At 55.6% G+C, this 27,215-nt stretch overlaps 1 protein-coding gene across 1 annotated transcript in view; it reads right to left on the minus strand.

Moving 5' to 3' along the window:
* Positions 1 to 27,215, minus strand: part of DNAI1 (dynein axonemal intermediate chain 1) — a 292,217-nt gene that overhangs the window by 228,241 nt on the left and 36,761 nt on the right. Inside the window, exons 8-12 of the mRNA XM_083155454.1 lie at positions 11,690 to 11,812; positions 11,552 to 11,611; positions 9,045 to 9,176; positions 542 to 626; positions 322 to 439 (exon numbers count right to left, since the gene is read on the minus strand). Of these exons, the coding sequence (XP_083011580.1) occupies positions 322 to 439; positions 542 to 626; positions 9,045 to 9,176; positions 11,552 to 11,611; positions 11,690 to 11,812 (518 nt within the window). The remainder of the gene's footprint in view (positions 1 to 321; positions 440 to 541; positions 627 to 9,044; positions 9,177 to 11,551; positions 11,612 to 11,689; positions 11,813 to 27,215) is intronic.

Raw genomic sequence — 27,215 nt, forward strand, 5'->3', positions numbered from 1 at the left:
GGTTATGTGCCCTGTACTTGTCCTCTATTGTATACAGCTGTAAGTCACTGTCTCCTGGGTTATATACTCTGTAATAGGGTGCTGCGGATACCTTGTTCTCTGCCCCTGATACTTATGTCAGTGCCCTCTGCTGATGCAGCTATGGTTATGTGCCATGTATTTGTCCTCTATTGTATACAGCTGTAAGTCACTGTCTCCTGGGCTATATACTCTGTAATAGGGTGCTGCAGATCCCTTTGAGGTGCCATATAAATAAAGGATAACAACAAAAATAATAATAATCTTTACACCAAATCCATGATCTGTAATCCTAAAACTCACCAGCAGAGGGCAGTCACTGACAGGCGTTTGGCTTTGTCATACTGAAACTTCCACAGAGGCAGCAATGTTCCGTTCTGGTCTCTGAACTCATCTGCTACATCCTCAAAGTACTTGAAATCTAGAAATAAAACAATATCCAATATAAAATGTGAAGAGGGAAAGGGGATCACACAGGAAGGGACTGACACAGGAAGGGACTGACTAGTATCGGACACTGTACCTTGCGTGATATCATCAAACGTGTTCTGATTCACCATCCGCTCCACTATCTTGCTTGACTTGGTCACTTTGCTGATGTCATCACTCTGCTCCATAATAAGAGACAGAAACAAGTCCCGTTACTATATAACACGGGGTGCCAACAGGTGACAGCACAGAATACAGGGTAGGACTGGGTCACCACAGTGTCACCGCACAGGCTGGACTGCAACCAGTAACTCTGGAAGCATACAGACTGATCCATAGGACATGGCGGCTGGGAACAGACAGATCACTGGGCGCTGGTGGTGGGGGGATAGGAGGAGCCTCTCACTGCCAGCACACCGGGATACAGACTGATCCATAGGACATGGCGGCAGGGAACAGACAGATTACCGGGGACTGGTGGTGGGGGGATAGGAGGAGCCTCTCACTGCCGACACACCGGGATACAGACTGATCCATAGGACATGGCAGCTGGGAACATGGCGGCAGGGAACAGACAGATTACCGGGGGCTGGTGGTGGGGGGATAGGAGGAGCCTCTCACTGCCGGTACACCGGGATACAGACTGATCCATAGGACATGGCGGCTGGGAACAGACAGATCACCGGGCGCTGATGGTGGGGGGATAGGAGGAGCCTCTCCCTGCCGGCACACCGGGATACAGACTGATCCATAGGACATGGCGGCTGGGAACAGACAGATCACCGGGCGCTGATGGTGGGGGGATAGGAGGAGCCTCTCACTGCCGGCACACCGGGATACAGACTGATCCATAGGACATGGCAGCTGGGAACAGACAGATTACCGGGGGCTGGTGGTGGGGGATAGGAGGAGACTCTCACTGCCGGCACACCGGGATACAGACTGATCCATAGGACATGGCGGCAGGGAACAGACAGATTACCGGGGGCTGGTGGTGGGGGATAGGAGGAGACTCTCACTGCCGGCACACCGGGATACAGACTGATCCATAGGACATGGCGGCTGGGAACAGACAGATTACCGGGGGCTGGTGGTGGTGGGGGGGATAGGAGGAGCCTCTCACTGCCGGCACACCGGGATACCGACTGATCCATAGAACATGGCGGCTGGGAACAGACAGATTACCGGGGGCTGGTGGTGGGGGATAGGAGGAGCCTCTCACTGCCAAAACACCGGGATACAGACTGATCCATAGGACATGGCGGCTGGGAACAGACAGATTACCGGGGGCTGGTGGTGGGGGGATAGGAGGAGCCTCTCGCTGCCGGCACACCGGGATACAGACTGATCTATAGGACATGGCGGCTGGGAACAGACAGATTACCGGGGGCTGGTGGTGGGGGGATAGGAGGAGCCTCTCACTGCCGGCACACCGGGATACAGACTGATCTATAAGACATGGCGGCTGGGAACAGACAGATTACCGGGGGCTGGTGGTGGGGGGATAGGAGGAGCCTCTCACTGCCGGCACACCGGGATACAGACTGATCCATAGGACATGGCGGCTGGGAACAGACAGATTACCAGGGGCTGGTGGTGGTGGGGGGATAGGAGGAGCCTCTCACTGCCGGCACACCGGGATACAGACTGATCCATAGGACATGGCGGCTGGGAACAGACAGATTACCAGGGGCTGGTGGTGGTGGGGGGATAGGAAGAGCCTCTCACTGCCGGCACACCGGGATACAGACTGATCCATAGGACATGGCGGCTGGGAACAGACAGATTACCGGGGGCTGGTGGTGGGGGATAGGAGGAGCCTCTCACTGCCGGCACACCGGGATACAGACTGATCCATAGGACATGGCGGCTGGGAACAGACAGATTACCGGGGGCTGGTGGTGGGGGATAGGAGGAGCCTCTCACTGCCGGCACACCGGGATACAGACTGATCCATAGGACATGGCGGCTGGGAACAGACAGATTACCGGGGGCTGGTGGTGGGGGATAGGAGGAGCCTCTCACTGCCGGCACACCGGGGTACAGACTGATCCATAGGACATGGCGGCTGGGAACAGACAGATTACCGGGGGACTGGTGGTGGGGGGATAGGAAGAGCCTCTCACTGCCGGCACACCGGGATACCGGCTGATCCATAGGACATGGCGGCTGGGAACAGACAGATTACCGGGGGCTGGTGGTGGGGGGATAGGAGGAGCCTCTCGCTGCCGGCACACCGGGATACAGACTGATCCATAGGACATGGCGGCTGGGAACAGACAGATTACCGGGGGCTGGTGGTGGGGGATAGGAGGAGCCTCTCACTGCCGGCACACCGGGATACAGACTGATCCATAGGACATGGCGGCTGGGAACAGACAGATTACCGGGGGCTGGTGGTGGGGGGATAGGAAGAGCCTCTCACTGCCGGCACACCGGGATACAGACTGATCCATAGGACATGGCGGCTGGGAACAGACAGATTACCGGGGGACTGGTGGTGGGGGGATAGGAAGAGCCTCTCACTGCCGGCACACCGGGATACAGACTGATCCATAGGACATGGCGGCTGGGAACAGACAGATTACCGGGGGACTGGTGGTGGGGGGATAGGAAGAGCCTCTCACTGCTGGCACACCGGGATACAGACTGATCTATAGGACATAGCGGCTGGGAACAGACAGATTACCGGGGGCTGGTGGTGGGGGGATAGGAGGAGCCTCTCGCTGCCGGCACACCGGGATACAGACTGATCCATAGGACATGGCGGCTGGGAACAGACAGATTACCGGGGGACTGGTGGTGGGGGGATAGGAAGAGCCTCTCACTGCCGGCACACCGGGATACAGACTGATCCATAGGACATAGCGGCTGGGAACAGACAGATTACCAGGGGCTGGTGGTGGTGGGGGGATAGGAGGAGCCTCTCACTGCCGGCACACCGGGATACAGACTGATCCATAGGACATGGCGGCTGGGAACAGACAGATTACCAGGGGCTGGTGGTGGTGGGGGGATAGGAAGAGCCTCTCACTGCCGGCACACCGGGATACAGACTGATCCATAGGACATGGCGGCTGGGAACAGACAGATTACCGGGGGCTGGTGGTGGGGGGATAGGAGGAGCCTCTCACTGCCGGCACACCGGGATACAGACTGATCTATAAGACATGGCGGCTGGGAACAGACAGATTACCGGGGGCTGGTGGTGGGGGGATAGGAGGAGCCTCTCACTGCCGGCACACCGGGATACAGACTGATCCATAGGACATGGCGGCTGGGAACAGACAGATTACCGGGGGCTGGTGGTGGGGGGATAGGAGGAGCCTCTCACTGCCGGCACACCGGGATACAGACTGATCTATAAGACATGGCGGCTGGGAACAGACAGATTACCGGGGGCTGGTGGTGGGGGGATAGGAGGAGCCTCTCACTGCCGGCACACCGGGATACAGACTGATCCATAGGACATGGCGGCTGGAAACAGACAGATTACCAGGGGCTGGTGGTGGTGGGGGGATAGGAGGAGCCTCTCACTGCCGGCACACCGGGATACAGACTGATCCATAGGACATGGCGGCTGGGAACAGACAGATTACCAGGGGCTGGTGGTGGTGGGGGGATAGGAAGAGCCTCTCACTGCCGGCACACCGGGATACAGACTGATCCATAGGACATGGCGGCTGGGAACAGACAGATTACCGGGGGCTGGTGGTGGGGGGATAGGAGGAGCCTCTCGCTGCCGGCACACCAGGATACAGACTGATCCATAGGACATGGCGGCTGGGAACAGACAGATTACCGGGGGCTGGTGGTGGGGGGATAGGAGGAGCCTCTCACTGCCAGCACACCGGGATACCGACTGATCCATAGGACATGGCGGCTGGGAACAGACAGATTACCGGGGGCTGGTGGTGGGGGGATAGGAGGAGCCTCTCACTGCCAGCACACCGGGATACCGACTGATCCATAGGACATGGCGGCTGGGAACAGACAGATTACCAGGGGCTGGTGGTGGTGGGGGGATAGGAAGAGCCTCTCACTGCCGGCACACCGGGATACAGACTGATCCATAGGACATGGCGGCTGGGAACAGACAGATTACCGGGGGCTGGTGGTGGGGGGATAGGAGGAGCCTCTCGCTGCCGGCACACCAGGATACAGACTGATCCATAGGACATGGCGGCTGGGAACAGACAGATTACCGGGGGCTGGTGGTGGGGGGATAGGAGGAGCCTCTCACTGCCAGCACACCGGGATACCGACTGATCCATAGGACATGGCGGCTGGGAACAGACAGATTACCGGGGGACTGGTGGTGGGGGGATAGGAAGAGCCTCTCACTGCCGGCACACCGGGATACAGACTGATCCATAGGACATAGCGGCTGGGAACAGACAGATTACCGGGGGCTGGTGGTGGGGGGATAGGAGGAGCCTCTCGCTGCCGGCACACCGGGATACAGACTGATCCATAGGACATGGCGGCTGGGAACAGACAGATTACCGGGGGCTGGTGGTGGGGGATAGGAGGAGCCTCTCACTGCCGGCACACCGGGATACAGACTGATCCATAGGACATGGCGGCTGGGAACAGACAGATTACCAGGGGCTGGTGGTGGGGGATAGGAGGAGACTCTCACTGCCGACACACCAGGATACCGACTGATCCATAGGACATGGCGGCTGGGAACAGACAGATTACCGGGGGACTGGTGGTGGGGGGATAGGAAGAGCCTCTCGCTGCCGGCACACCGGGATACAGACTGATCCATAGGACATGGCGGCTGGGAACAGACAGATTACCGGGGGCTGGTGGTGGGGGGATAGGAGGAGCCTCTCACTGCCAGCACACCGGGATACCGACTGATCCATAGGACATGGCGGCTGGGAACAGACAGATTACCGGGGGCTGGTGGTGGGGGGATAGGAGGAGCCTCTCGCTGCCGGCACACCGGGATACAGACTGATCCATAGGACATGGCGGCTGGGAACAGACAGATTACCGGGGGCTGGTGGTGGGGGATAGGAGGAGCCTCTCACTGCCGGCACACCGGGATACAGACTGATCCATAGGACATGGCGGCTGGGAAAAGACAGATTACCGGGGGCTGGTGGTGGGGGATAGGAGGAGACTCTCACTGCCGACACACCAGGATACCGACTGATCCATAGGACATGGCGGCTGGGAACAGACAGATTACCGGGGGACTGGTGGTGGGGGGGGATAGGAAGAGCCTCTCGCTGCCGGCACACCGGGATACAGACTGATCCATAGGACATGGCGGCTGGGAACAGACAGATTACCGGGGGCTGGTGGTGGGGGGATAGGAGGAGCCTCTCACTGCCAGCACACCGGGATACCGACTGATCCATAGGACATGGCGGCTGGGAACAGACAGATTACCGGGGGACTGGTGGTGGGGGGATAGGAAGAGCCTCTCACTGCCGGCACACCGGGATACAGACTGATCCATAGGACATAGCGGCTGGGAACAGACAGATTACCGGGGGCTGGTGGTGGGGGGATAGGAGAAGCCTCTCGCTGCCGGCACACCGGGATACAGACTGATCCATAGGACATGGCGGCTGGGAACAGACAGATTACCGGGGGCTGGTGGTGGGGGATAGGAGGAGCCTCTCACTGCCGGCACACCGGGATACAGACTGATCCATAGGACATGGCGGCTGGGAACAGACAGATTACCGGGGGCTGGTGGTGGGGGGATAGGAAGAGCCTCTCACTGCCGGCACACCGGGATACAGACTGATCCATAGGACATGGCGGCTGGGAACAGACAGATTACCGGGGGCTGGTGGTGGGGCATAGGAGGAGCCTCTCACTGCCGGCACACCGGGATACAGACTGATCCATAGGACATGGCGGCTGGGAACAGACAGATTACCGGGGGCTGGTGGTGGGGGATAGGAGGAGCCTCTCACTGCCGGCACACCGGGATACAGACTGATCCATAGGACATGGCAGCTGGGAAAAGACAGATTACCGGGGGCTGGTGGTGGGGGATAGGAGGAGACTCTCACTGCCGACACACCAGGATACCGACTGATCCATAGGACATGGCGGCTGGGAACAGACAGATTACCGGGGGATGGTGGTGGGGGGATAGGAGGAGCCTCTCACTGCCGGCACACCGGGATACAGACTGATCCATAGGACATGGCGGCTGGGAACAGACAGATTACCGGGGGACTGGTGGTGGGGGGATAGGAAGAGCCTCTCACTGCCGGCACACCGGGATACAGACTGATCCATAGGACATAGCGGCTGGGAACAGACAGATTACCGGGGGCTGGTGGTGGGGGGGATAGGAGGAGCCTCTCACTGCCGGCACACCGGGATACAGACTGATCCATAGGACATGGCGGCTGGGAACAGACAGATTACCGGGGGCTGGTGGTGGGGGATAGGAGGAGCCTCTCACTGCCGGCACACCGGGATACAGACTGATCCATAGGACATGGCGGCTGGGAACAGACAGATTACCGGGGGCTGGTGGTGGGGGATAGGAGGAGCCTCTCACTGCCGGCACACCAGGATACAGACTGATCCATAGGACATAGCGGCTGGGAACAGACAGATTACCGGGGGCTGGTGGTGGGGGGATAGGAGGAGCCTCTCACTGCCGACACACCGGGATACAGACTGATCCATAGGACATGGCGGCTGGGAACAGACAGATTACCGGGGGCTGGTGGTGGGGGATAGGAGGAGCCTCTCACTGCCGGCACACCAGGATACAGACTGATCCATAGGACATAGCGGCTGGGAACAGACAGATTACCGGGGGCTGGTGGTGGGGGGATAGGAGGAGCCTCTCACTGCCGGCACACCGGCATACAGACTGTTCCATAGGACATGGCGGCTGGGAACAGACAGATTACCGGGGGCTGGTGGTGGGGGATAGGAGGAGCCTCTCACTGCCGGCACACCGGGATACAGACTGATCCATAGGACATGGCAGCTGGGAACAGACAGATTACCGGGGGCTGGTGGTGGGGGATAGGAGGAGACTCTCACTGCCGACACACCAGGATACCGACTGATCCATAGGACATGGCGGCTGGGAACAGACAGATTACCGGGGGCTGGTGGTGGGGGGATAGGAGGAGCCTCTCACTGCCGGCAGACTAGATGGGCCAAGTGGTTCTTATCTGCTGTCAAATTCTATGTTTCTATGGCACACCGGGATACCGACTGATCCATAGGACATGGCGGCTGGGAACAAACAGATCACCGGGCGCTGGTGGTGGTGGGGGGATAGGAAGAGCCTCTCACTGCCAGCACACAGACTGATCCATAGGACATAGCGGCAGGGAACAGACAGATTACCGGGGGCTGGTGGTGGGGGGATATGAGGAGCCTCTCACTGCCAGCACACCGGGATACAGACTGATCCATAGGACATGGCGGCTGGGAACAGACAGATTACCGGGGGCTGGTGCTGGGGGGATAGGAGGAGCCTCTCACTGCTGGCACACCGGGATACAGACTGATCTATAGGACATGGCGGCTGGGAACAGACAGATTACCGGGGGCTGGTGGTGGGGGATAGGAGGAGCCTCTCGCTGCCGGCACACCGGGATACAGACTGATCCATAGGACATGGCGGCTGGGAACAGATAGATTACCGGGGTGGTGGGGGGATAGGAAGAGCCTCTCACTGCCGGCACACCGGGATACAGATTGATCCATAGGACATGGCGGCTGGGACCAGACAGATTACCGGGGTGGTGGGGGGATAGGAAGTGCCTCTCGCTGCCGGCACATAGATTGATCCATAGGACATGGCGGCTGGGACCAGACAGATTACCGGGGTGGTGGGGGGATAGGAGGAGCCTCTCGCTGCCGGCACACAGATTGATATATAGGACATGGCGGCTGGGAACAGACAGATTACCGGGGGCTGGTGGTGGGGGGGTATAAGAAGAGCTTCTCACTGCCGGCACACCGGGATACAGACTGATCCATAGGACATGGCGGCTGGGAACAGACAGATTACCGGGGGCTGGTGCTGGGGGGATAGGAGGAGCCTCTCACTGCCGGCACACCGGGATACAGACTGATCTATAGGACATGGCGGCTGGGAACAGACAGATTACCGGGGGCTGGTGGTGGGGGATAGGAGGAGCCTCTCGCTGCCGGCACACCGGGATACAGACTGATCCATAGGACATGGCGGCTGGGAACAGACAGATTACCGGGGGTGGTGGGGGGATAGGAAGAGCCTCTCACTGCCGGCACACCGGGATACAGATTGATCCATAGGACATGGCGGCTGGGACCAGACAGATTACCGGGGTGGTGGGGGGATAGGAAGTGCCTCTCGCTGCCGGCACACAGATTGATCCATAGGACATGGCGGCTGGGACCAGACAGATTACCGGGGTGGTGGGGGGATAGGAGGAGCCTCTCGCTGCCGGCACACAGATTGATATATAGGACATGGCGGCTGGGACCAGACAGATTACCGGGGTGGTGGGGGGATAGGAGGAGGCTCTCGCTGCCGGCACACAGATTGATCCATAGGACATGGCGGCTGGAAACAGAATACATGTAGGGGGAGCCCCGGTGGTCACCTGGAACTCGGAGATAAGTAGCTTGGGTCGGGAGTGGAACTCTTCGTCCTTTTTAGAGACCGGAGCCTTGAGCTTCTCTTTCAGCTTCTCCTGCTTCTGTAAGTCCTCAATGTAGGCATCATATATATCCCACTGCGAGAGAGAACAGGCTGTTACACAGTGCTATATATACAGCAGATAATGTATCTCAGCGGGACGGCAGAGCACTGCACTAATGTCCTATACGCCCAGCGGAACAGCACTGCACTAATGTCCTCTACTCCCAGCGGAACAGAACTGCACTAATGTCCTCTATTCCCAGCAGAACAGCACTGCACTAATGTCCTATACGCCCAGCGGAACAGCACTGCACTAATGTCCTATACTCCCAGCGGAACAGCACTACACTAATGTCCTATACTCCCAGCGGAACAGCACAGCACTAATGTCCTATACGCCCAGCGGAACAGCACAGCACTAATGTCCTCTACTCCCAGCGGAACAGAACTGCACTAATGTCCTATACTCCCAGCGGAACAGCACTGCACTAATGTCCTCTACTCCCAGCGGAACAGAACTGCACTAATGTCCTCTACTCCCAGCGGAACAGCACTGCACTAATGTCAACTACTCCCAGCGGAACAGCACTACACTAATGTCCTCTACTCCCAGCGGAACAGCACTGCACTAATGTCCTCTACTCCCAGCGGAACAGAACTAATGTCCTATACACCCAACAGGACAGCACAGCACTAATGTCCTATACGCCCAGCGGAACAGCACTACACTAATGTCCTATACTCCCAGCGGAACAGAACTGCACTAATGTCCTCTACTCCCAGCGGAACAGCACTAATGTCCTATACACCCAACAGGACAGCACAGCACTAATGTCATATACGCCCAGCGGAACAGCACAGCACTAATGTCCTATACGCCCAGCGGAACAGCATTGCACTAATGTCCTATACTCCAAGCAGGACAGCACTAATGTCCTATACTCCCACCAGCTGAAAAGCTCTGCCCTAATGTCCTATATTCCCAGCGGAACAGCACTGCACTAATGTCTTATGCTCCCAGTGTAACAGCACAGCACTAATGTCCTATACTCCCAGCAGAACAGCACAGCACTAATGTCCTATACTCCCAGCGGGACAGCACAGCACTAATGTCCTATACTCCCAGAGGGACTGCAGAGCACTGTACTAATGACCTATACTCCCAGAGGGACTGCAGAGCTCTGTACTAATGTCATATATTCCCAGCAGAACAGCACAGCACTAATGTCCTATACTCCCAGCGGGACAGCACTAATGTCATATATTCCCAGCAGAACAGCACTAATGTCCTATACTCCCAGCGGGACAGCAGAGCACTAATGACCTATACTCCCAGCGGGACAGCACAGCACTAATGTCCTATACTCCCAGCGGGACAGCACATCACTAATGTCCTATATTCCCAGCAGAACAGCACTAATGTCCTATACTCCCAGTGGAACAGCACTAATGTCCTATATTCCCAGCAGAACAGCACAGCACTAATGTCCTATACTCCCAGTGGAACAGCACTAATGTCCTATATTCCCAGCAGAACAGCACTAATGTCCTATATTCCCAGCAGAACAGCACTAATGTCCTATACTCCCAGTGGAACAGCATTAATGTCCTATATTCCCAGCAGAACAGCACAGCACTAATGTCCTATACTCTCAGCGGGACTGCAGAGCTCTGTATTTATGGCCTATATTCTCAGCGGCACTGCAGAGCTCTGTATTTATGTCCTATATTCCCAGCAGAACAGCACTAATGTCCTATACTCCCAGTGGAACAGCACTAATGTCCTATATTCCCAGCAGAACAGCACAGCACTAATGTCCTATACTCCCAGTGGAACAGCACTAATGTCCTATATTCCCAGCAGAACAGCACTAATGTCCTATATTCCCAGCAGAACAGCACTAATGTCCTATATTCCCAGCAGAACAGCACTAATGTCCTATATTCCCAGCAAAACGGCACTAATGTCCTATACTCCCAGTGGAACAACACGAATATTCTATATTCCCAGCAGAACAGCACTAATGTCCTATATTCCCAGCAGAACAGCACTAATGTCCTATACTCCCAGCAGAACAGCACTAATGTCCTATACTCCCAGCAGAACAGCACTAATGTCCTATACTCCCAGCAGAACAGCACTAATGTCCTATACTCTCAGTGGAACAGCATTAATGTCCTATATTCCCAGCAGAACAGCACAGCACTAATGTCCTATACTCTCAGCGGGACTGCAGAGCACTGTACTAATGGCCTATACTTCCAGGGAGACCGCAAAGCACTACATTAAAAGCTTATACTCCCAGCGGGCCTGCAGAGCACTGCACTAATGTCCTATGTGATGCCCCAGTCTTACTGCAGGCATGGCAGGGGTTAAGATAGATTATATTCCTGGCTACGTTTTGATGCCACTTCGCTGGAAATATTTTATGTGGAGAACACTGGCCATGGTGTCGTACAGCGATTTACCTGACTGGCGGTGGCAGAGAAGGTCGCTCGGGGTGGTGGTTCTGTCTGAGAAGCCCTTTCCTGGAATAGAAAGATGACAGTATAATATCAGACACAGGATGGCCTCTGCAGAGGGCAGTAAGCAGGGGCAGCACTTACTCTCAGGGGGTTGTTGAACGTCTGTGATGACCTCTCGCTGAAGTTAAACTGGTTGGTCAGTTTCCGCTCCTTCTTACTTCTGCTGGCCACCTCCGTGCTGTCACCCCCTTCTTCACCTGCAGCCTGGAGACACATCTTATTATAACCTATTATCTATCCGGCGCTATCACCTGCCTGGATGGCACTGTGCTGCTCACAGCCATATGAGACTTTGGCATATAAAGCCACCATCACAGGAAAGTCTACCACACAACTCACAGTCTCTATCATCACGGGACAGTCTATCACACAGCTCCACAGTCACTATCATCACAGGGCAGTCTACCACACAGCTCCCCAGTCACTATCATCACAGGGCAGTCTACCACACAGCTCCCCAGTCTCTATCATCACAGGGCCCACACAGCTCCCCAGTCTATCATCACAGGGCAGTCCACCACACAGCTCCACAGTCACTATCATCACAGGGCAGTCTACCACACAGCTCCACAGTCTCTATCATCACAGGGCAGTCCACCACACAGCTCCACAGTCACTATCATCACAGGGCAGTCTACCACACAACTCACAGTCTCTATCATCACGGGACAGTCTATCACACAGCTCCACAGTCACTATCATCACAGGGCAGTCTACCACACAGCTCCCCAGTCACTATCATCACAGGGCAGTCTACCACACAGCTCCCCAGTCACTATCATCACAGGGCAGTCTACCACACAGCTCCCCAGTCTATCATCACAGGGCAGTCTACCACACAGCTCCACAGTCACTATCATCACAGGGCAGTCTACCACACAGCTCCCCAGTCACAGGACAGTCTACAACACAGCTCCCCAGTCTCTATCATCACAGGGCCCACACAGCTCCCCAGTCTATCATCACAGGACAGTCTACCACATAGCTCCACAGTCACTATAATCACAGGACAGTCTACCACACAGCTCCCCAATCTCTATCATCACAGGACAGTCTACCACACAGCTCCCCAGTCACGATCATCACAGGGCAGTCTACCACACAGCTCCACAGTCACTATCATCACAGGGCAGTCTACCACACAGCTCCCCAGTCACTATCATCACAGGCAAGAAAAAACAAAGAAATAGCAGCGCTCAAATTTGAATGAGTGAATCAAAATTAAAGGGTAAAATACACTTATTTATTAATACCAATTAAAGTGAGGCGTTTTTGAACACATTATAAAAATAGACAAAAAATATGTATAAAAAATGTTGATTTAAAAACAAATGGTAGCCAGATCTCACATGTTATGGGCAGTCCCAAGGCAAAAGATGGTTGGATTGAACCTGCACTGTCCTTCCAATTGGTCCCAATTCGAGCTGGAGTCCCAAGAACGGCGATTTATAATCCGAGTGAGCCAACCGAGGGAGGAGCCAGTTGTTGGGGGCTCACCTACAACCTCGTGGCTGAAGTAATTCACTCTTCTGGAATTTAAGCCGGTGACATCCAATAAAGGGAATAACGTGGGCAGTAAATTTGAGCAGGTAGATCCTCCAATGTTAGTCCTTAGATCTGGAACCAAGCAGTAGCACAGCACCTACGCGTTTCGCTGGTCTTACACCAGCTTTATCAAGGCCTTGATAAAGCTGGTGTAAGACCAGCGAAACGCGTAGGTGCTGTGCTACTGCTTGGTTCCAGATCTAAGGACTAACATTGGAGGATCTACCTGCTCAAATTTACTGCCCACGTTATTCCCTTTATTGGATGTCACCGGCTTAAATTCCAGAAGAGTGAATTACTTCAGCCACGAGGTTGTAGGTGAGCCCCCAACAACTGGCTCCTCCCTCGGTTGGCTCACTCGGATTATAAATCGCCGTTCTTGGGACTCCAGCTCGAATTGGGACCAATTGGAAGGACAGTGCAGGTTCAATCCAACCATCTTTTGCCTTGGGACTGCCCATAACATGTGAGATCTGGCTACCATTTGTTTTTAAATCAACATTTTTTATACATATTTTTTGTCTATTTTTATAATGTGTTCAAAAACGCCTCACTTTAATTGGTATTAATAAATAAGTGTATTTTACCCTTTAATTTTGATTCACTCATTCAAATTTGAGCGCTGCTATTTCTTTGTTTTTTCTTGCCTTTTCTATTGTGGGGACTGACCCTCCCCCAAATATAGCAGCAGCTAATATTGATTAACAGTTCATATAACCAGCGCTCCCAGGGACAACACTTAGTGTTGACCCCTTTCTTTCTTTACTATCATCACAGGGCAGTCTACCACACAGCTCCACAGTCACTATCATCACAGGGCAGTCTACCACACAGCTCCACAGTCACTATCATCACAGGACAGTCTACCACACAGCACCACAGTCTATCATCACAGGACAGTCTACCACACAGCACCACAGTACCACAGTCTATCATCACAGGACAGTCTACCACACAGCACCACAGTACCACAGTCTATCATCACAGGACAGTCTACCACACAGCTCCCCAGTCACTATCATCACAGGGCAGTCTACCACACAGCTCCCCAGTCTATCATCACAGGGCAGTCTACCACACAGCTCCCCAGTCACTATCATCACAGGGCAGTCTACCACACAGCTCCCCAGTCTATCATCACAGGGCAGTCTACCACACAGCTCCACAGTCACTATCATCACAGGGCAGTCTACCACACAGCTCCACAGTCACTATCATCACAGGGCAGTCTACCACACAGCTCCCCAGTCACAGGACAGTCTACAACACAGCTCCCCAGTCTATCATCACAGGACAGTCTACAACACAGCTCCCCAGTCTATCATCACAGGACAGTCTACCACACAGCTCCCCAGTCACGATCATCACAGGGCAGTCTACCACACAGCTCCCCAGTCACTATCATCACAGGGCAGTCTACCACACAGCTCCACAGTCACTATCATCACAGGGCAGTCTACCACACAGCTCCACAGTCACTATCATCACAGGACAGTCTACCACACAGCACCACAGTCTATCATCACAGGACAGTCTACCACACAGCTCCACAGTCACTATCATCACAGGGCAGTCTACCACACAGCTCCCCAGTCACGATCATCACAGGGCAGTCTACCACACAGCTCCACAGTCACTATCATCACAGGGCAGTCTACCACACAGCTCCCCAGTCACTATCATCACAGAGCAGTCTACCACACAGCTCCACAGTCACTATCATCACAGGGCAGTCTACCACACAGCTCCACAGTCACTATCATCACAGGACAGTCTACCACACAGCACCACAGTCTATCATCACAGGACAGTCTACCACACAGCACCACAGTACCACAGTCTATCATCACAGGACAGTCTACCACACAGCACCACAGTACCACAGTCTATCATCACAGGACAGTCTACCACACAGCTCCCCAGTCACTATCATCACAGGGCAGTCTACCACACAGCTCCCCAGTCTATCATCACAGGGCAGTCTACCACACAGCTCCACAGTCACTATCATCACAGGACAGTCTACCACACAGCTCCACAGTCACTATCATCACAGGACAGTCTACCACACAGCACCACAGTCTATCATCACAGGACAGTCTACCACACAGCACCACAGTACCACAGTCTATCATCACAGGACAGTCTACCACACAGCACCACAGTCTATCATCACAGGACAGTCTACCACACAGCACCACAGTACCACAGTTTATCATCACAGGGCAGTCTACCACACAGCTCCCCAGTCTATCATCACAGGGCAGTCTACCACACAGCACCACAGTCTATCATCACAGGACAGTCTACCACACAGCACCACAGTACCACAGTCTATCATCACAGGACAGTCTACCACACAGCTCCACAGTCACTATCATCACAGGACAGTCTACCACACAGCACCACAGTCTATCATCACAGGACAGTCTACCACACAGCACCACAGTACCACAGTTTATCATCACAGGACAGTCTACCACACAGCTCCACAGTACCACAGTCTATCATCACAGGACAGTCTACCACACAGCACCACAGTCTAGCATCACAGGACAGTCTATCATCACAGGACAGTCTATCATCACAGCACCACAGTCTATCATCACAGGACAGTCTATCCCACAAGTCAGTGTCACTGTCCCGATTCATCACCTGATCGGATTGCAGAAAAGATGCTTCCTATTATTTTGTGTGATATAAATGTATTTCTTCTGTACTGCCTGTGAACTTACTGTGACCCAGGAGGGCTAGGAGGGTATATAGAACAGATCTTTGGAAAAGGTCCTCTGGAGGCAGGATGAGATAAGAATCTATGATAAACCAGGTCTGGGGGGTTTTGAGTAAACATTGGACCCCACAGCCACACCAGCCGGCCTCTAGAGAAGCTGTCTTTCTACTCATGTAAATCCTTAAGTGACAGATACATAGAAGGAGAATTTCTAAAGACTACTCCCCCTCATGTACAGAACCTATTACTTGGGAGTAAGGGGATGTTCCTTAGCTGGTTAAAACTTTGGAAGGTGGGAGGGAAGAGGGGAGCTGCTGCCCGGTATAACTTCTGTTCTCCCTCCAGGATCGCTGATCATACTCTGGGGGAATCCGCTATTCACGCTGGGGGTGCACCAACCTCCTTAACCTGTGGAATCCCCCCACAGCAGATGGCTATACTTGTATGTACGTTAGGCTTCTGTACTTGTATTTCTTTTATTTGGTTTGTGATTGTACCATACTCTGTGGGTATTCCTATAATATATTTCACTATCTTTCTGACAATTTATTTTAACTAAAGCTCTGAAGTATTCTTGGAAATAAATAATTAACATTTCTAGTTCTGAATCTGTTACTTATGACTCAACGCCTATTTGCCTACGTTATACCTTTTTATATATTGTGCTGGTGGCAGTGTACCTTATATGTATGTCCCCATGTGTCCAAGGTGATCGCCACGTCGCGGGTGGTGCTACTTAGATTGACGTATCAGCCGGTAGCTCTGTGACAGTCTAATACACCATTTGCAGGGCCTGAGGCAGAGGTAGAATCTAAGAGTAGATGCTACAACGGCTTGTGAACATTTGTACTAATGCCTCAGCGGTTGGGCCGTATACTGACGCCCACTAGCTGCATCCCCTAGTACGCAGACAGTCACCTCTGAGCAGGGACCGGCCGTCTCCACAATAGCGCAATGAGCTGTATACTGAGGCCCACTAGCTGCATCCCCTAGTATGCTGTGTGCGCAGACAGTCACCTCTGAGCAGGGACCGGCCGTCTCCACAATAGCGCAATGAGCTGTCTACTGACGCCCACTAGCTGCATCCCCTAGTATGCTGTGTGCGCAGACAGTCACCTCTGAGCAGGGACCGGCCGTCTCCACAATAGCGCAATGAGCGGTATACTGAGGCCCACTAGCTGCATCCCCTAGTATGCTGTGTGCGCAGACAGTCACCTCTGAGCAGGGACCGTCCGTCTCCACAATAGCGCAATGAGCCGTATACTGACGCCCACTAGCTGCATCCCCTAGTATGCTGTGTGCGCAGACAGTCACCTCTGAGCAGGGACCGGCCGTCTCCACAATAGCGCAATGAGCCGTATACTGACGCCCACTAGCTGCATCCCCTAGTATGCTGTGTGCGCAGACAGTCACCTCTGAGCAGGGACCGGCCGTCTCCACAATAGCGCAATGAGCTGTATACTGACGCCCACTAGCTGCATCCCCTAGTATGCTGTGTGCGCAGACAGTCACCTCTGAGCAGGGACCGGCCGTCTCCACAATAGCGCAATGAGCTGTATACTGACGCCCACTAGCTGCATCCCCTAGTATGCTGTGTGCGCAGACAGTCACCTCTGAGCAGGGACCGGCCGTCTCCACAATAGCGCAATGAGCCGTCTACTGACGCCCACTAGCTGCATCCCCTAGTATGCTGTGTGCGCAGACAGTCACCTCTGAGCAGGGACCGGCCGTCTCCACAATAGCGCAATGAGCCGTCTACTGACGCCCACTAGCTGCATCCCCTAGTATGCTGTGTGTGCAGACAGTCACCTCTGAGCAGGGACCGGCCGTCTCCACAATAGCGCAATGAGCCGTATACTGACGCCCACTAGCTGCATCCCCTAGTATGCTGTGTACGCAGACAGTCACCTCTGAGCAGGGACCGGCCGTCTCCACAATAGCGCAATGAGCTGTATACTGAGGCCCACTAGCTGCATCCCCTAGTATGCTGTGTGCGCAGACAGTCACCTCTGAGCAGGGACCGGCCGTCTCCACAATAGCGCAATGAGCCGTATACTGACGCCCACTAGCTGCATCCCCTAGTATGCTGTGTGCGCAGACAGTCACCTCTGAGCAGGGACCGGCCGTCTCCACAATAGCGCAATGAGCTGTATACTGACGCCCACTAGCTGCATCCCCTAGTATGCTGTGTGCGCAGACAGTCACCTCAGAGCAGGGACCAGCCGTCTCCACAATAGCGCAATGAGCTGTATACTGACGCCCACTAGCTACATCCCCTAGTATGCTGTGTGCGCAGACAGTCACCTCTGAGCAGGGACCGGCCGTCTCCACAATAGCGCAATGAGCTGTATACTGACGCCCACTAGCTGCATCCCCTAGTATGCTGTGTGCGCAGACAGTCACCTCTGAGCAGGGACCGGCCGTCTCCACAATAGCGCAATGAGCCGTATACTGAGGCCCACTGGCTGCATCCCCTAGTATGCTGTGTGCGCAGACAGTCACCTCTGAGCAGGGACCGGCCGTCTCCACAATAGCGCAATGAGCTGTATACTGACGCCCACTAGCTGCATCCCCTAGTATGCTGTGTGCGCAGACAGTCACCTCTGAGCAGGGACCGGCCGTCTCCACAATAGCGCAATGAGCTGTATACTGACGCCCACTAGCTGCATCCCCTAGTATGCTGTGTGCGCAGACAGTCACCTCTGAGCAGGGACCGGCCGTCTCCACAATAGCGCAATGAGCTGTATACTGACGCCCACTAGCTGCATCCCCTAGTATGCTGTGTACGCAGACAGTCACCTCTGAGCAGGGACCGGCTGTCTCCACAATAGCGCAATGAGCCGTATACTGACGCCCACTAGCTGCATCCCCTAGTATGCTGTGTACGCAGACAGTCACCTCTGAGCAGGGACCGGCCGTCTCCACAATAGCGCAATGAGCCGTATACTGACGCCCACTAGCTGCATCCCCTAGTATGCTGTGTGCGCAGACAGTCACCTCTGAGCAGGGACCGGCCGTCTCCACAATAGCGCAATGAGCTGTATACTGACGCCCACTAGCTGCATCCCCTAGTATGCTGTGTGCGCAGACAGTCACCTCTGAGCAGGGACCGGCCGTCTCCACAATAGCGCAATGAGCTGTATACTGAGGCCCACTAGCTGCATCCCCTAGTATGCTGTGTGCGCAGACAGTCACCTCTGAGCAGGGACCGGCCGTCTCCACAATAGCGCAATGAGCTGTATACTGACGCCCACTAGCTGCATCCCCTAGTATGCTGTGTGCGCAGACAGTCACCTCTGAGCAGGGACCGGCCGTCTCCACAATAGCGCAATGAGCCGTATACTGAGGCCCACTAGCTGCATCCCCTAGTATGCTGTGTGCGCAGACAGTCACCTCTGAGCAGGGACCGGCCGTCTCCACAATAGCACAATGAGCTGTATACTGACGCCCACTAGCTGCATCCCCTAGTATGCTGTGTGCGCAGACAGTCACCTCTGAGCAGGGACCGGCCGTCTCCACAATAGCGCAATGAGCTGTCTACTGACACCCACTAGCTGCATCCCCTAGTATGCTGTGTGCGCAGACAGTCACCTCTGAGCAGGGACCGGCCGTCTCCACAATAGCGCAATGAGCTGTATACTGACGCCCACTAGCTGCATCCCCTAGTATGCTGTGTGCGCAGACAGTCATCTCTGAGCAGGGACCGTCCGTCTCCACAATAGCGCAATGAGCTGTATACTGAGGCCCACTAGCTGCATCCCCTAGTATGCTGTGTGCGCAGACAGTCACCTCTGAGCAGGGACCGGCCGTCTCCACAATAGCGCAATGAGCCGTATACTGACGCCCACTAGCTGCATCCCCTAGTATGCTGTGTGCGCAGACAGTCACCTCTGAGCAGGGACCGGCCGTCTCCACAATAGCGCAATGAGCTGTATACTGACGCCCACTAGCTGCATCCCCTAGTATGCTGTGTGCGCAGACAGTCACCTCTGAGCAGAGACCGGCCGTCTCCACAATAGCGCAATGAGCTGTATACTGACGCCCACTAGCTGCATCCCCTAGTATGCTGTGTGCGCAGACAGTCACCTCTGAGCAGGGACCGTCCGTCTCCACAATAGCGCAATGAGCTGTATACTGAGGCCCACTAGCTGCATCCCCTAGTATGCTGTGTGCGCAGACAGTCACCTCTGAGCAGGGACCGGCCGTCTCCACAATAGCGCAATGAGCTGTATACTGACGCCCACTAGCTGCATCCCCTAGTATGCTGTGTGCGCAGACAGTCACCTCTGAGCAGGGACCGGCCGTCTCCACAATAGCGCAATGAGCTGTATACTGACGCCCACTAGCCGCATCCCCTAGTATGCTGTGTGCGCAGACAGTCACCTCTGAGCAGGGACCGGCCGTCTCCACAATAGCGCAATGAGCTGTGTACTGACGCCCACTAGCCGCATCCCCTAGTATGCTGTGTGCGCAGACAGTCACCTCTGAGCAGGGACCGGCCGTCTCCACAATAGCGCAATGAGCCGTATACTGACGCCCACTAGCTGCATCCCCTAGTATGCTGTGTGCGCAGACAGTCACCTCTGAGCAGGGACCGGCCGTCTCCACAATAGCGCAATGAGCCGTATACTGACGCCCACTAGCTGCATCCCCTAGTATGCTGTGTGCGCAGACAGTCACCTCTGAGCAGGGACCGGCCGTCTCCACAATAGCGCAATGAGCCGTATACTGACGCCCACTAGCTGCATCCCCTAGTGTGCTGTGTGCGCAGACAGTCACCTCTGAGCAGGGACCGGCCGTCTCCACAATAGCGCAATGAGCTGTATACTGACGCCCACTAGCTGCATCCCCTAGTATGCTGTGTGCGCAGACAGTCACCTCTGAGCAGGGACCGGCCGTCTCCACAATAGCGCAATGAGCCGTATACTGACGCCCACTAGCTGCATCCCCTAGTATGCTGTGTGCGCAGACAGTCACCTCTGAGCAGGGACCGGCCGTCTCCACAATAGCGCAATGAGCCGTATACTGACGCCCACTAGCTGCATCCCCTAGTATGCTGTGTGCGCAGACAGTCACCTCTGAGCAGGGACCGGCCGTCTCCACAATAGCGCAATGAGCCGTATACTGACGCCCACTAGCTGCATCCCCTAGTATGCTGTGTGTGCGCAGTCACCTCTGAGCAGGGACCGGCCGTCTCCACAATAGCGCAATGAGCTGTATACTGAGGCCCACTAGCTGCATCCCCTAGTATGCTGTGTGCGCAGACAGTCATCTCTGAGCAGGGACCGTCCGTCTCCACAATAGTGCAATGAGCCGTATACTGACGCCCACTAGCCGCATCCCCTAGTATGCTGTGTGCGCAGACAGTCACCTCTGAGCAGGGACCGGCCGTCTCCACAATAGCGCAATGAGCTGTATACTGACGCCCACTAGCTGCATCCCCTAGTATGCTGTGTGCACAGACAGTCACCTATGAGCAGGGACCGTCCGTCTCCACAATAGCGCAATGAGCTGTCTACTGACGCCCACTAGCTGCATCCCCTAGTATGCTGTGTGCGCAGACAGTCACCTCTGAGCAGGGACCGGCCGTCTCCACAATAGCGCAATGAGCTGTATACTGAGGCCCACTAGCTGCATCCCCTAGTATGCTGTGTGCGCAGACAGTCACCTCTGAGCAGGGACCGGCCGTCTCCACAATAGCGCAATGAGCCGTATACTGACGCCCACTAGCTGCATCCCCTAGTATGCTGTGTGCGCAGACAGTCACCTCTGAGCAGGGACCGGCCGTCTCCACAATAGCGCAATGAGCTGTATACTGAGGCCACTAGCTGCATCCCCTAGTATGCTGTGTGCGTAGACAGTCACCACTGAGCAGGGACCGGCCGTCTCCACAATAGCGCAATGAGCTGTCTACTGACGCCCACTAGCTGCATCCCCTAGTATGCTGTGTGCGCAGACAGTCACCTCTGAGCAGGGACCGGCCGTCTCCACAATAGCGCAATGAGCTGTATACTGACGCCCACTAGCTGCATCCCCTAGTATGCTGTGTGTGCAGACAGTCACCTCTGAGCAGGGACCGGCCGTCTCCACAATAGCGCAATGAGCTGTATACTGACGCCCACTAGCTGCATCCCCTAGTATGCTGTGTGCGCAGACAGTCACCTCTGAGCAGGGACCGGCCGTCTCCACAATAGCGCAATGAGCCGTATACTGAGGCCCACTAGCTGCATCCCCTAGTATGCTGTGTGTGCAGACAGTCACCTCTGAGCAGGGACCGGCCGTCTCCACAATAGCGCAATGAGCCGTATACTGACGCCCACTAGCTGCATCCCCTAGTATGCTGTGTGCGTAGACAGTCACCACTGAGCAGGGACCGGCCGTCTCCACAATAGCGCAATGAGCTGTATACTGAGGCCCACTAGCCGCATCCCCTAGTATGCTGTGTGCGCAGACAGTCACCTCTGAGCAGGGACCGGCCGTCTCCACAATAGCGCAATGAGCGGTATACTGACGCCCACTGGCTGCATCCCCTAGTATGCTGTGTGTGCAGACAGTCACCTCTGAGCAGGGACCGGCCGTCTCCACAATAGCGCAATGAGCTGTATACTGACGCCCACTAGCTGCATCCCCTAGTATGCTGTGTGCGCAGACAGTCACCTCTGAGCAGGTACCGTCCGTCTCCACAATAGCGCAATGAGCCGTCTACTGACGCCCACTAGCTGCATCCCCTAGTATGCTGTGTGCGCAGACAGTCACCTCTGAGCAGGGACCGGCCGTCTCCACAATAGCGCAATGAGCTGTATACTGACGCCCACTAGCTGCATCCCCTAGTATGCTGTGTGCGTAGACAGTCACCACTGAGCAGGGACCGGCCGTCTCCACAATAGCGCAATGAGCTGTATACTGAGGCCCACTAGCCGCATCCCCTAGTATGCTGTGTGCGCAGACAGTCACCTCTGAGCAGGGACCGGCCGTCTCCACAATAGCGCAATGAGCGGTATACTGACGCCCACTGGCTGCATCCCCTAGTATGCTGTGTGTGCAGACAGTCACCTCTGAGCAGGGACCGGCCGTCTCCACAATAGCGCAATGAGCTGTATACTGACGCCCACTAGCTGCATCCCCTAGTATGCTGTGTGCGCAGACAGTCACCTCTGAGCAGGGACCGGCCGTCTCCACAATAGCGCAATGAGCCGTATACTGACGCCCACTAGCTGCATCCCCTTGTATGCTGTGTGCGCAGACAGTCACCTCTGAGCAGGGACCGGCCGTCTCCACAATAGCGCAATGAGCTGTATACTGACGCCCACTAGCTGCATCCCCTAGTATGCTGTGTGCGCAGACAGTCACCTCTGAGCAGGGACCGGCCGTCTCCACAATAGCGCAATGAGCTGTATACTGAGGCCCACTAGCTGCATCCCCTAGTATGCTGTGTGCGCAGACAGTCACCTCTGAGCAGGGACCGGCCGTCTCCACAATAGCGCAATGAGCCGTATACTGACGCCCACTAGCTGCATCCCCTAGTATGCTGTGTGCGCAGACAGTCACCTCTGAGCAGGGACCGGCCGTCTCCACAATAGCGCAATGAGCTGTATACTGACGCCCACTAGCTGCATCCCCTAGTATGCTGTGTGCGCAGACAGTCACCTCTGAGCAGGGACCGGCCGTCTCCACAATAGCGCAATGAGCCGTATACTGACGCCCACTAGCTGCATCCCCTAGTATGCTGTGTGCGCAGACAGTCACCTCTGAGCAGGGACCGGCCGTCTCCACAATAGCGCAATGAGCTGTATACTGACGCCCACTAGCTGCATCCCCTAGTATGCTGTGTGCGCAGACAGTCACCTCTGAGCAGGGACTGGCCGTCTCCACAATAGCGCAATGAGCTGTATACTGACGCCCACTAGCTGCATCCCCTAGTATGCTGTGTGCGCAGACAGTCACCTCTGAGCAGGGACCGGCCGTCTCCACAATAGCGCAATGAGCTGTATACTGAGGCCCACTAGCTGCATCCCCTAGTATGCTGTGTGCGCAGACAGTCACCTCTGAGCAGGGACCGGCCGTCTCCACAATAGCGCAATGAGCCGTATACTGACGCCCACTAGCTGCATCCCCTAGTATGCTGTGTGCGCAGACTGTCACCTCTGAGCAGGGACCGGCCGTCTCCACAATAGCGCAATGAGCCGTATACTGACGCCCACTAGCTGCATCCCCTAGTATGCTGTGTGCGCAGACAGTCACCTCTGAGCAGGGACCGGCCGTCTCCACAATAGCGCAATGAGCTGTGTACTGACGCCCACTAGCTGCATCCCCTAGTATGCTGTGTGCGCAGACAGTCATCTCTGAGCAGGGACCGGCCGTCTCCACAATAGCGCAATGAGCTGTATACTGAGGCCCACTAGCTGCATCCCCTAGTATGCTGTGTGCACAGACAGTCACCTCTGAGCAGGGACCGGCCGTCTCCACAATAGCGCAATGAGCGGTATACTGAGGCCCACTAGCTGCATCCCCTAGTATGCTGTGTGCGCAGACAGTCACCTCTGAGCAGGGACCGGCCGTCTCCACAATAGCGCAATGAGCCGTATACTGAGGCCCACTAGCTGCATCCCCTAGTATGCTGTGTGCGCAGACAGTCACCTCTGAGCAGGGACCGGCCGTCTCCACAATAGCGCAATAAACAGTCTACTGACGCCCACTAGCTGCATCCCCTAGTATGCTGTGTGCACAGACAGTCACCTCTGAGCAGGGACCGGCCGTCTCCACAATAGCGCAATGAGCTGTATACTGACGCCCACTAGCTGCATCCCCTAGTATGCTGTGTGCGCAGACAGTCACCTCTGAGCAGGGACCGGCCGTCTCCACAATAGCGCAATGAGCTGTATACTGACGCCCACTAGCTGCATCCCCTAGTATGCTGTGTGCGCAGACAGTCACCTCTGAGCAGGGACCGGCCGTCTCCACAATAGCGCAATGAGCTGTATACTGACGCCCACTAGCTGCATCCCCTAGTATGCTGTGTGCGCAGACAGTCACCTATGAGCAGGGACCGGCCGTCTCCACAATAGCGCAATGAGCTGTATACTGAGGCCCACTAGCTGCATCCCCTAGTATGCTGTGTGCGCAGACAGTCACCTCTGAGCAGGGACCATCCGTCTCCACAATAGCGCAATGAGCCGTATACTGACGCCCACTAGCTGCATCCCCTAGTATGCTGTGTGCGCAGACAGTCACCTCTGAGCAGGGACCGGCCGTCTCCACAATAGCGCAATGAGCTGTATACTGACGCCCACTAGCTGCATCCCCTAGTATGCTGTGTGCGCAGACAGTAACCTCTGAGCAGTCACCGGCCGTCTCCACAATAGCGCAATGAGCTGTATACTGACGCCCACTAGCTGCATCCCCTAGTATGCTGTGTGCGCAGACAGTCACCTCTGAGCAGGGACCGGCCGTCTCCACAATAGCGCAATGAGCTGTATACTGACGCCCACTAGCTGCATCCCCTAGTATGCTGTGTGCGCAGACAGTCACCTCTGAGCAGGGACCGGCCGTCTCCACAATAGCGCAATGAGCTGTCTACTGACGCCCACTAGCTGCATCCCCTAGTATGCTGTGTGCGCAGACAGTCACCTCTGAGCAGGGACCGGCCGTCTCCACAATAGCGCAATGAGCCGTATACTGAGGCCCACTAGCTGCATCCCCTAGTATGCTGTGTGCGCAGACAGTCACCTCTGAGCAGGGACCGGCCGTCTCCACAATAGCGCAATGAGCTGTATACTGACGCCCACTAGCTGCATCCCCTAGTATGCTGTGTGCGCAGACAGTCACCTCTGAGCAGGGACCGGCCGTCTCCACAATAGCGCAATGAGCTGTATACTGACGCCCACTAGCTGCATCCCCTAGTATGCTGTGTGCGCAGACAGTCACCTCTGAGCAGGGACCGGCCGTCTCCACAATAGCGCAATGAGCTGTATACTGACGCCCACTAGCTGCATCCCCTAGTATGCTGTGTGCGCAGACAGTCACCTCTGAGCAGGGACCGGCCGTCTCCACAATAGCGCAATGAGCTGTCTACTGACACCCACTAGCTGCATCCCCTAGTATGCTGTGTGCGCAGACAGTCACCTCTGAGCAGGGACCGTCCGTCTCCACAATAGCGCAATGAGCCGTATACTGACGCCCACTAGCTGCATCCCCTAGTATGCTGTGTGCGCAGACAGTCACCTCTGAGCAGGGACCGGCCGTCTCCACAATAGCGCAATGAGCTGTATACTGAGGCCCACTAGCTGCATCCCCTAGTATGCTGTGTGCGCAGACAGTCACCTCTGAGCAGGGACCGGCCGTCTCCACAATAGCGCAATGAGCCGTATACTGACGCCCACTAGCTGCATCCCCTAGTATGCTGTGTGCGCAGACAGTCACCTCTGAGCAGGGACCGGCCGTCTCCACAATAGCGCAATGAGCCGTATACTGACGCCCACTAGCTGCATCCCCTAGTATGCTGTGTGCGCAGACAGTCACCTCTGAGCAGGGACCGGCCGTCTCCACAATAGCGCAATGAGCGGTATACTGACGCCCACTAGCTGCATCCCCTAGTATGCTGTGTGCGCAGACAGTCACCTCTGAGCAGGGACCGGCCGTCTCCACAATAGCGCAATGAGCTGTCTACTGACACCCACTAGCTGCATCCCCTAGTATGCTGTGTGCGCAGACAGTCACCTCTGAGCAGGGACCGGCCGTCTCCACAATAGCGCAATGAGCCGTATACTGACGCCCACTAGCTGCATCCCCTAGTATGCTGTGTGCGCAGACAGTCACCTCTGAGCAGGGACCGGCCGTCTCCACAATAGCGCAATGAGCTGTATACTGAGGCCCACTAGCTGCATCCCCTAGTATGCTGTGTGCGCAGACAGTCACCTCTGAGCAGGGACCGGCCGTCTCCACAATAGCGCAATGAGCGGTATACTGAGGCCCACTAGCTGCATCCCCTAGTATGCTGTGTGCGCAGACAGTCACCTCTGAGCAGGGACCGGCCGTCTCCACAATAGCGCAATGAGCCGTATACTGAGGCCCACTAGCTGCATCCCCTAGTATGCTGTGTGCGCAGACAGTCACCTCTGAGCAGGGACCGGCCGTCTCCACAATAGCGCAATAAACAGTCTACTGACGCCCACTAGCTGCATCCCCTAGTATGCTGTGTGCACAGACAGTCACCTCTGAGCAGGGACCGGCCGTCTCCACAATAGCGCAATGAGCTGTATACTGACGCCCACTAGCTGCATCCCCTAGTATGCTGTGTGCGCAGACAGTCACCTCTGAGCAGGGACCGGCCGT

Source organism: Crinia signifera, chromosome 1 (assembly GCF_055691185.1).
Source record: "Crinia signifera chromosome 1, ASM5569118v1, whole genome shotgun sequence".
Taxonomy (NCBI): domain Eukaryota; kingdom Metazoa; phylum Chordata; class Amphibia; order Anura; family Myobatrachidae; genus Crinia; species Crinia signifera.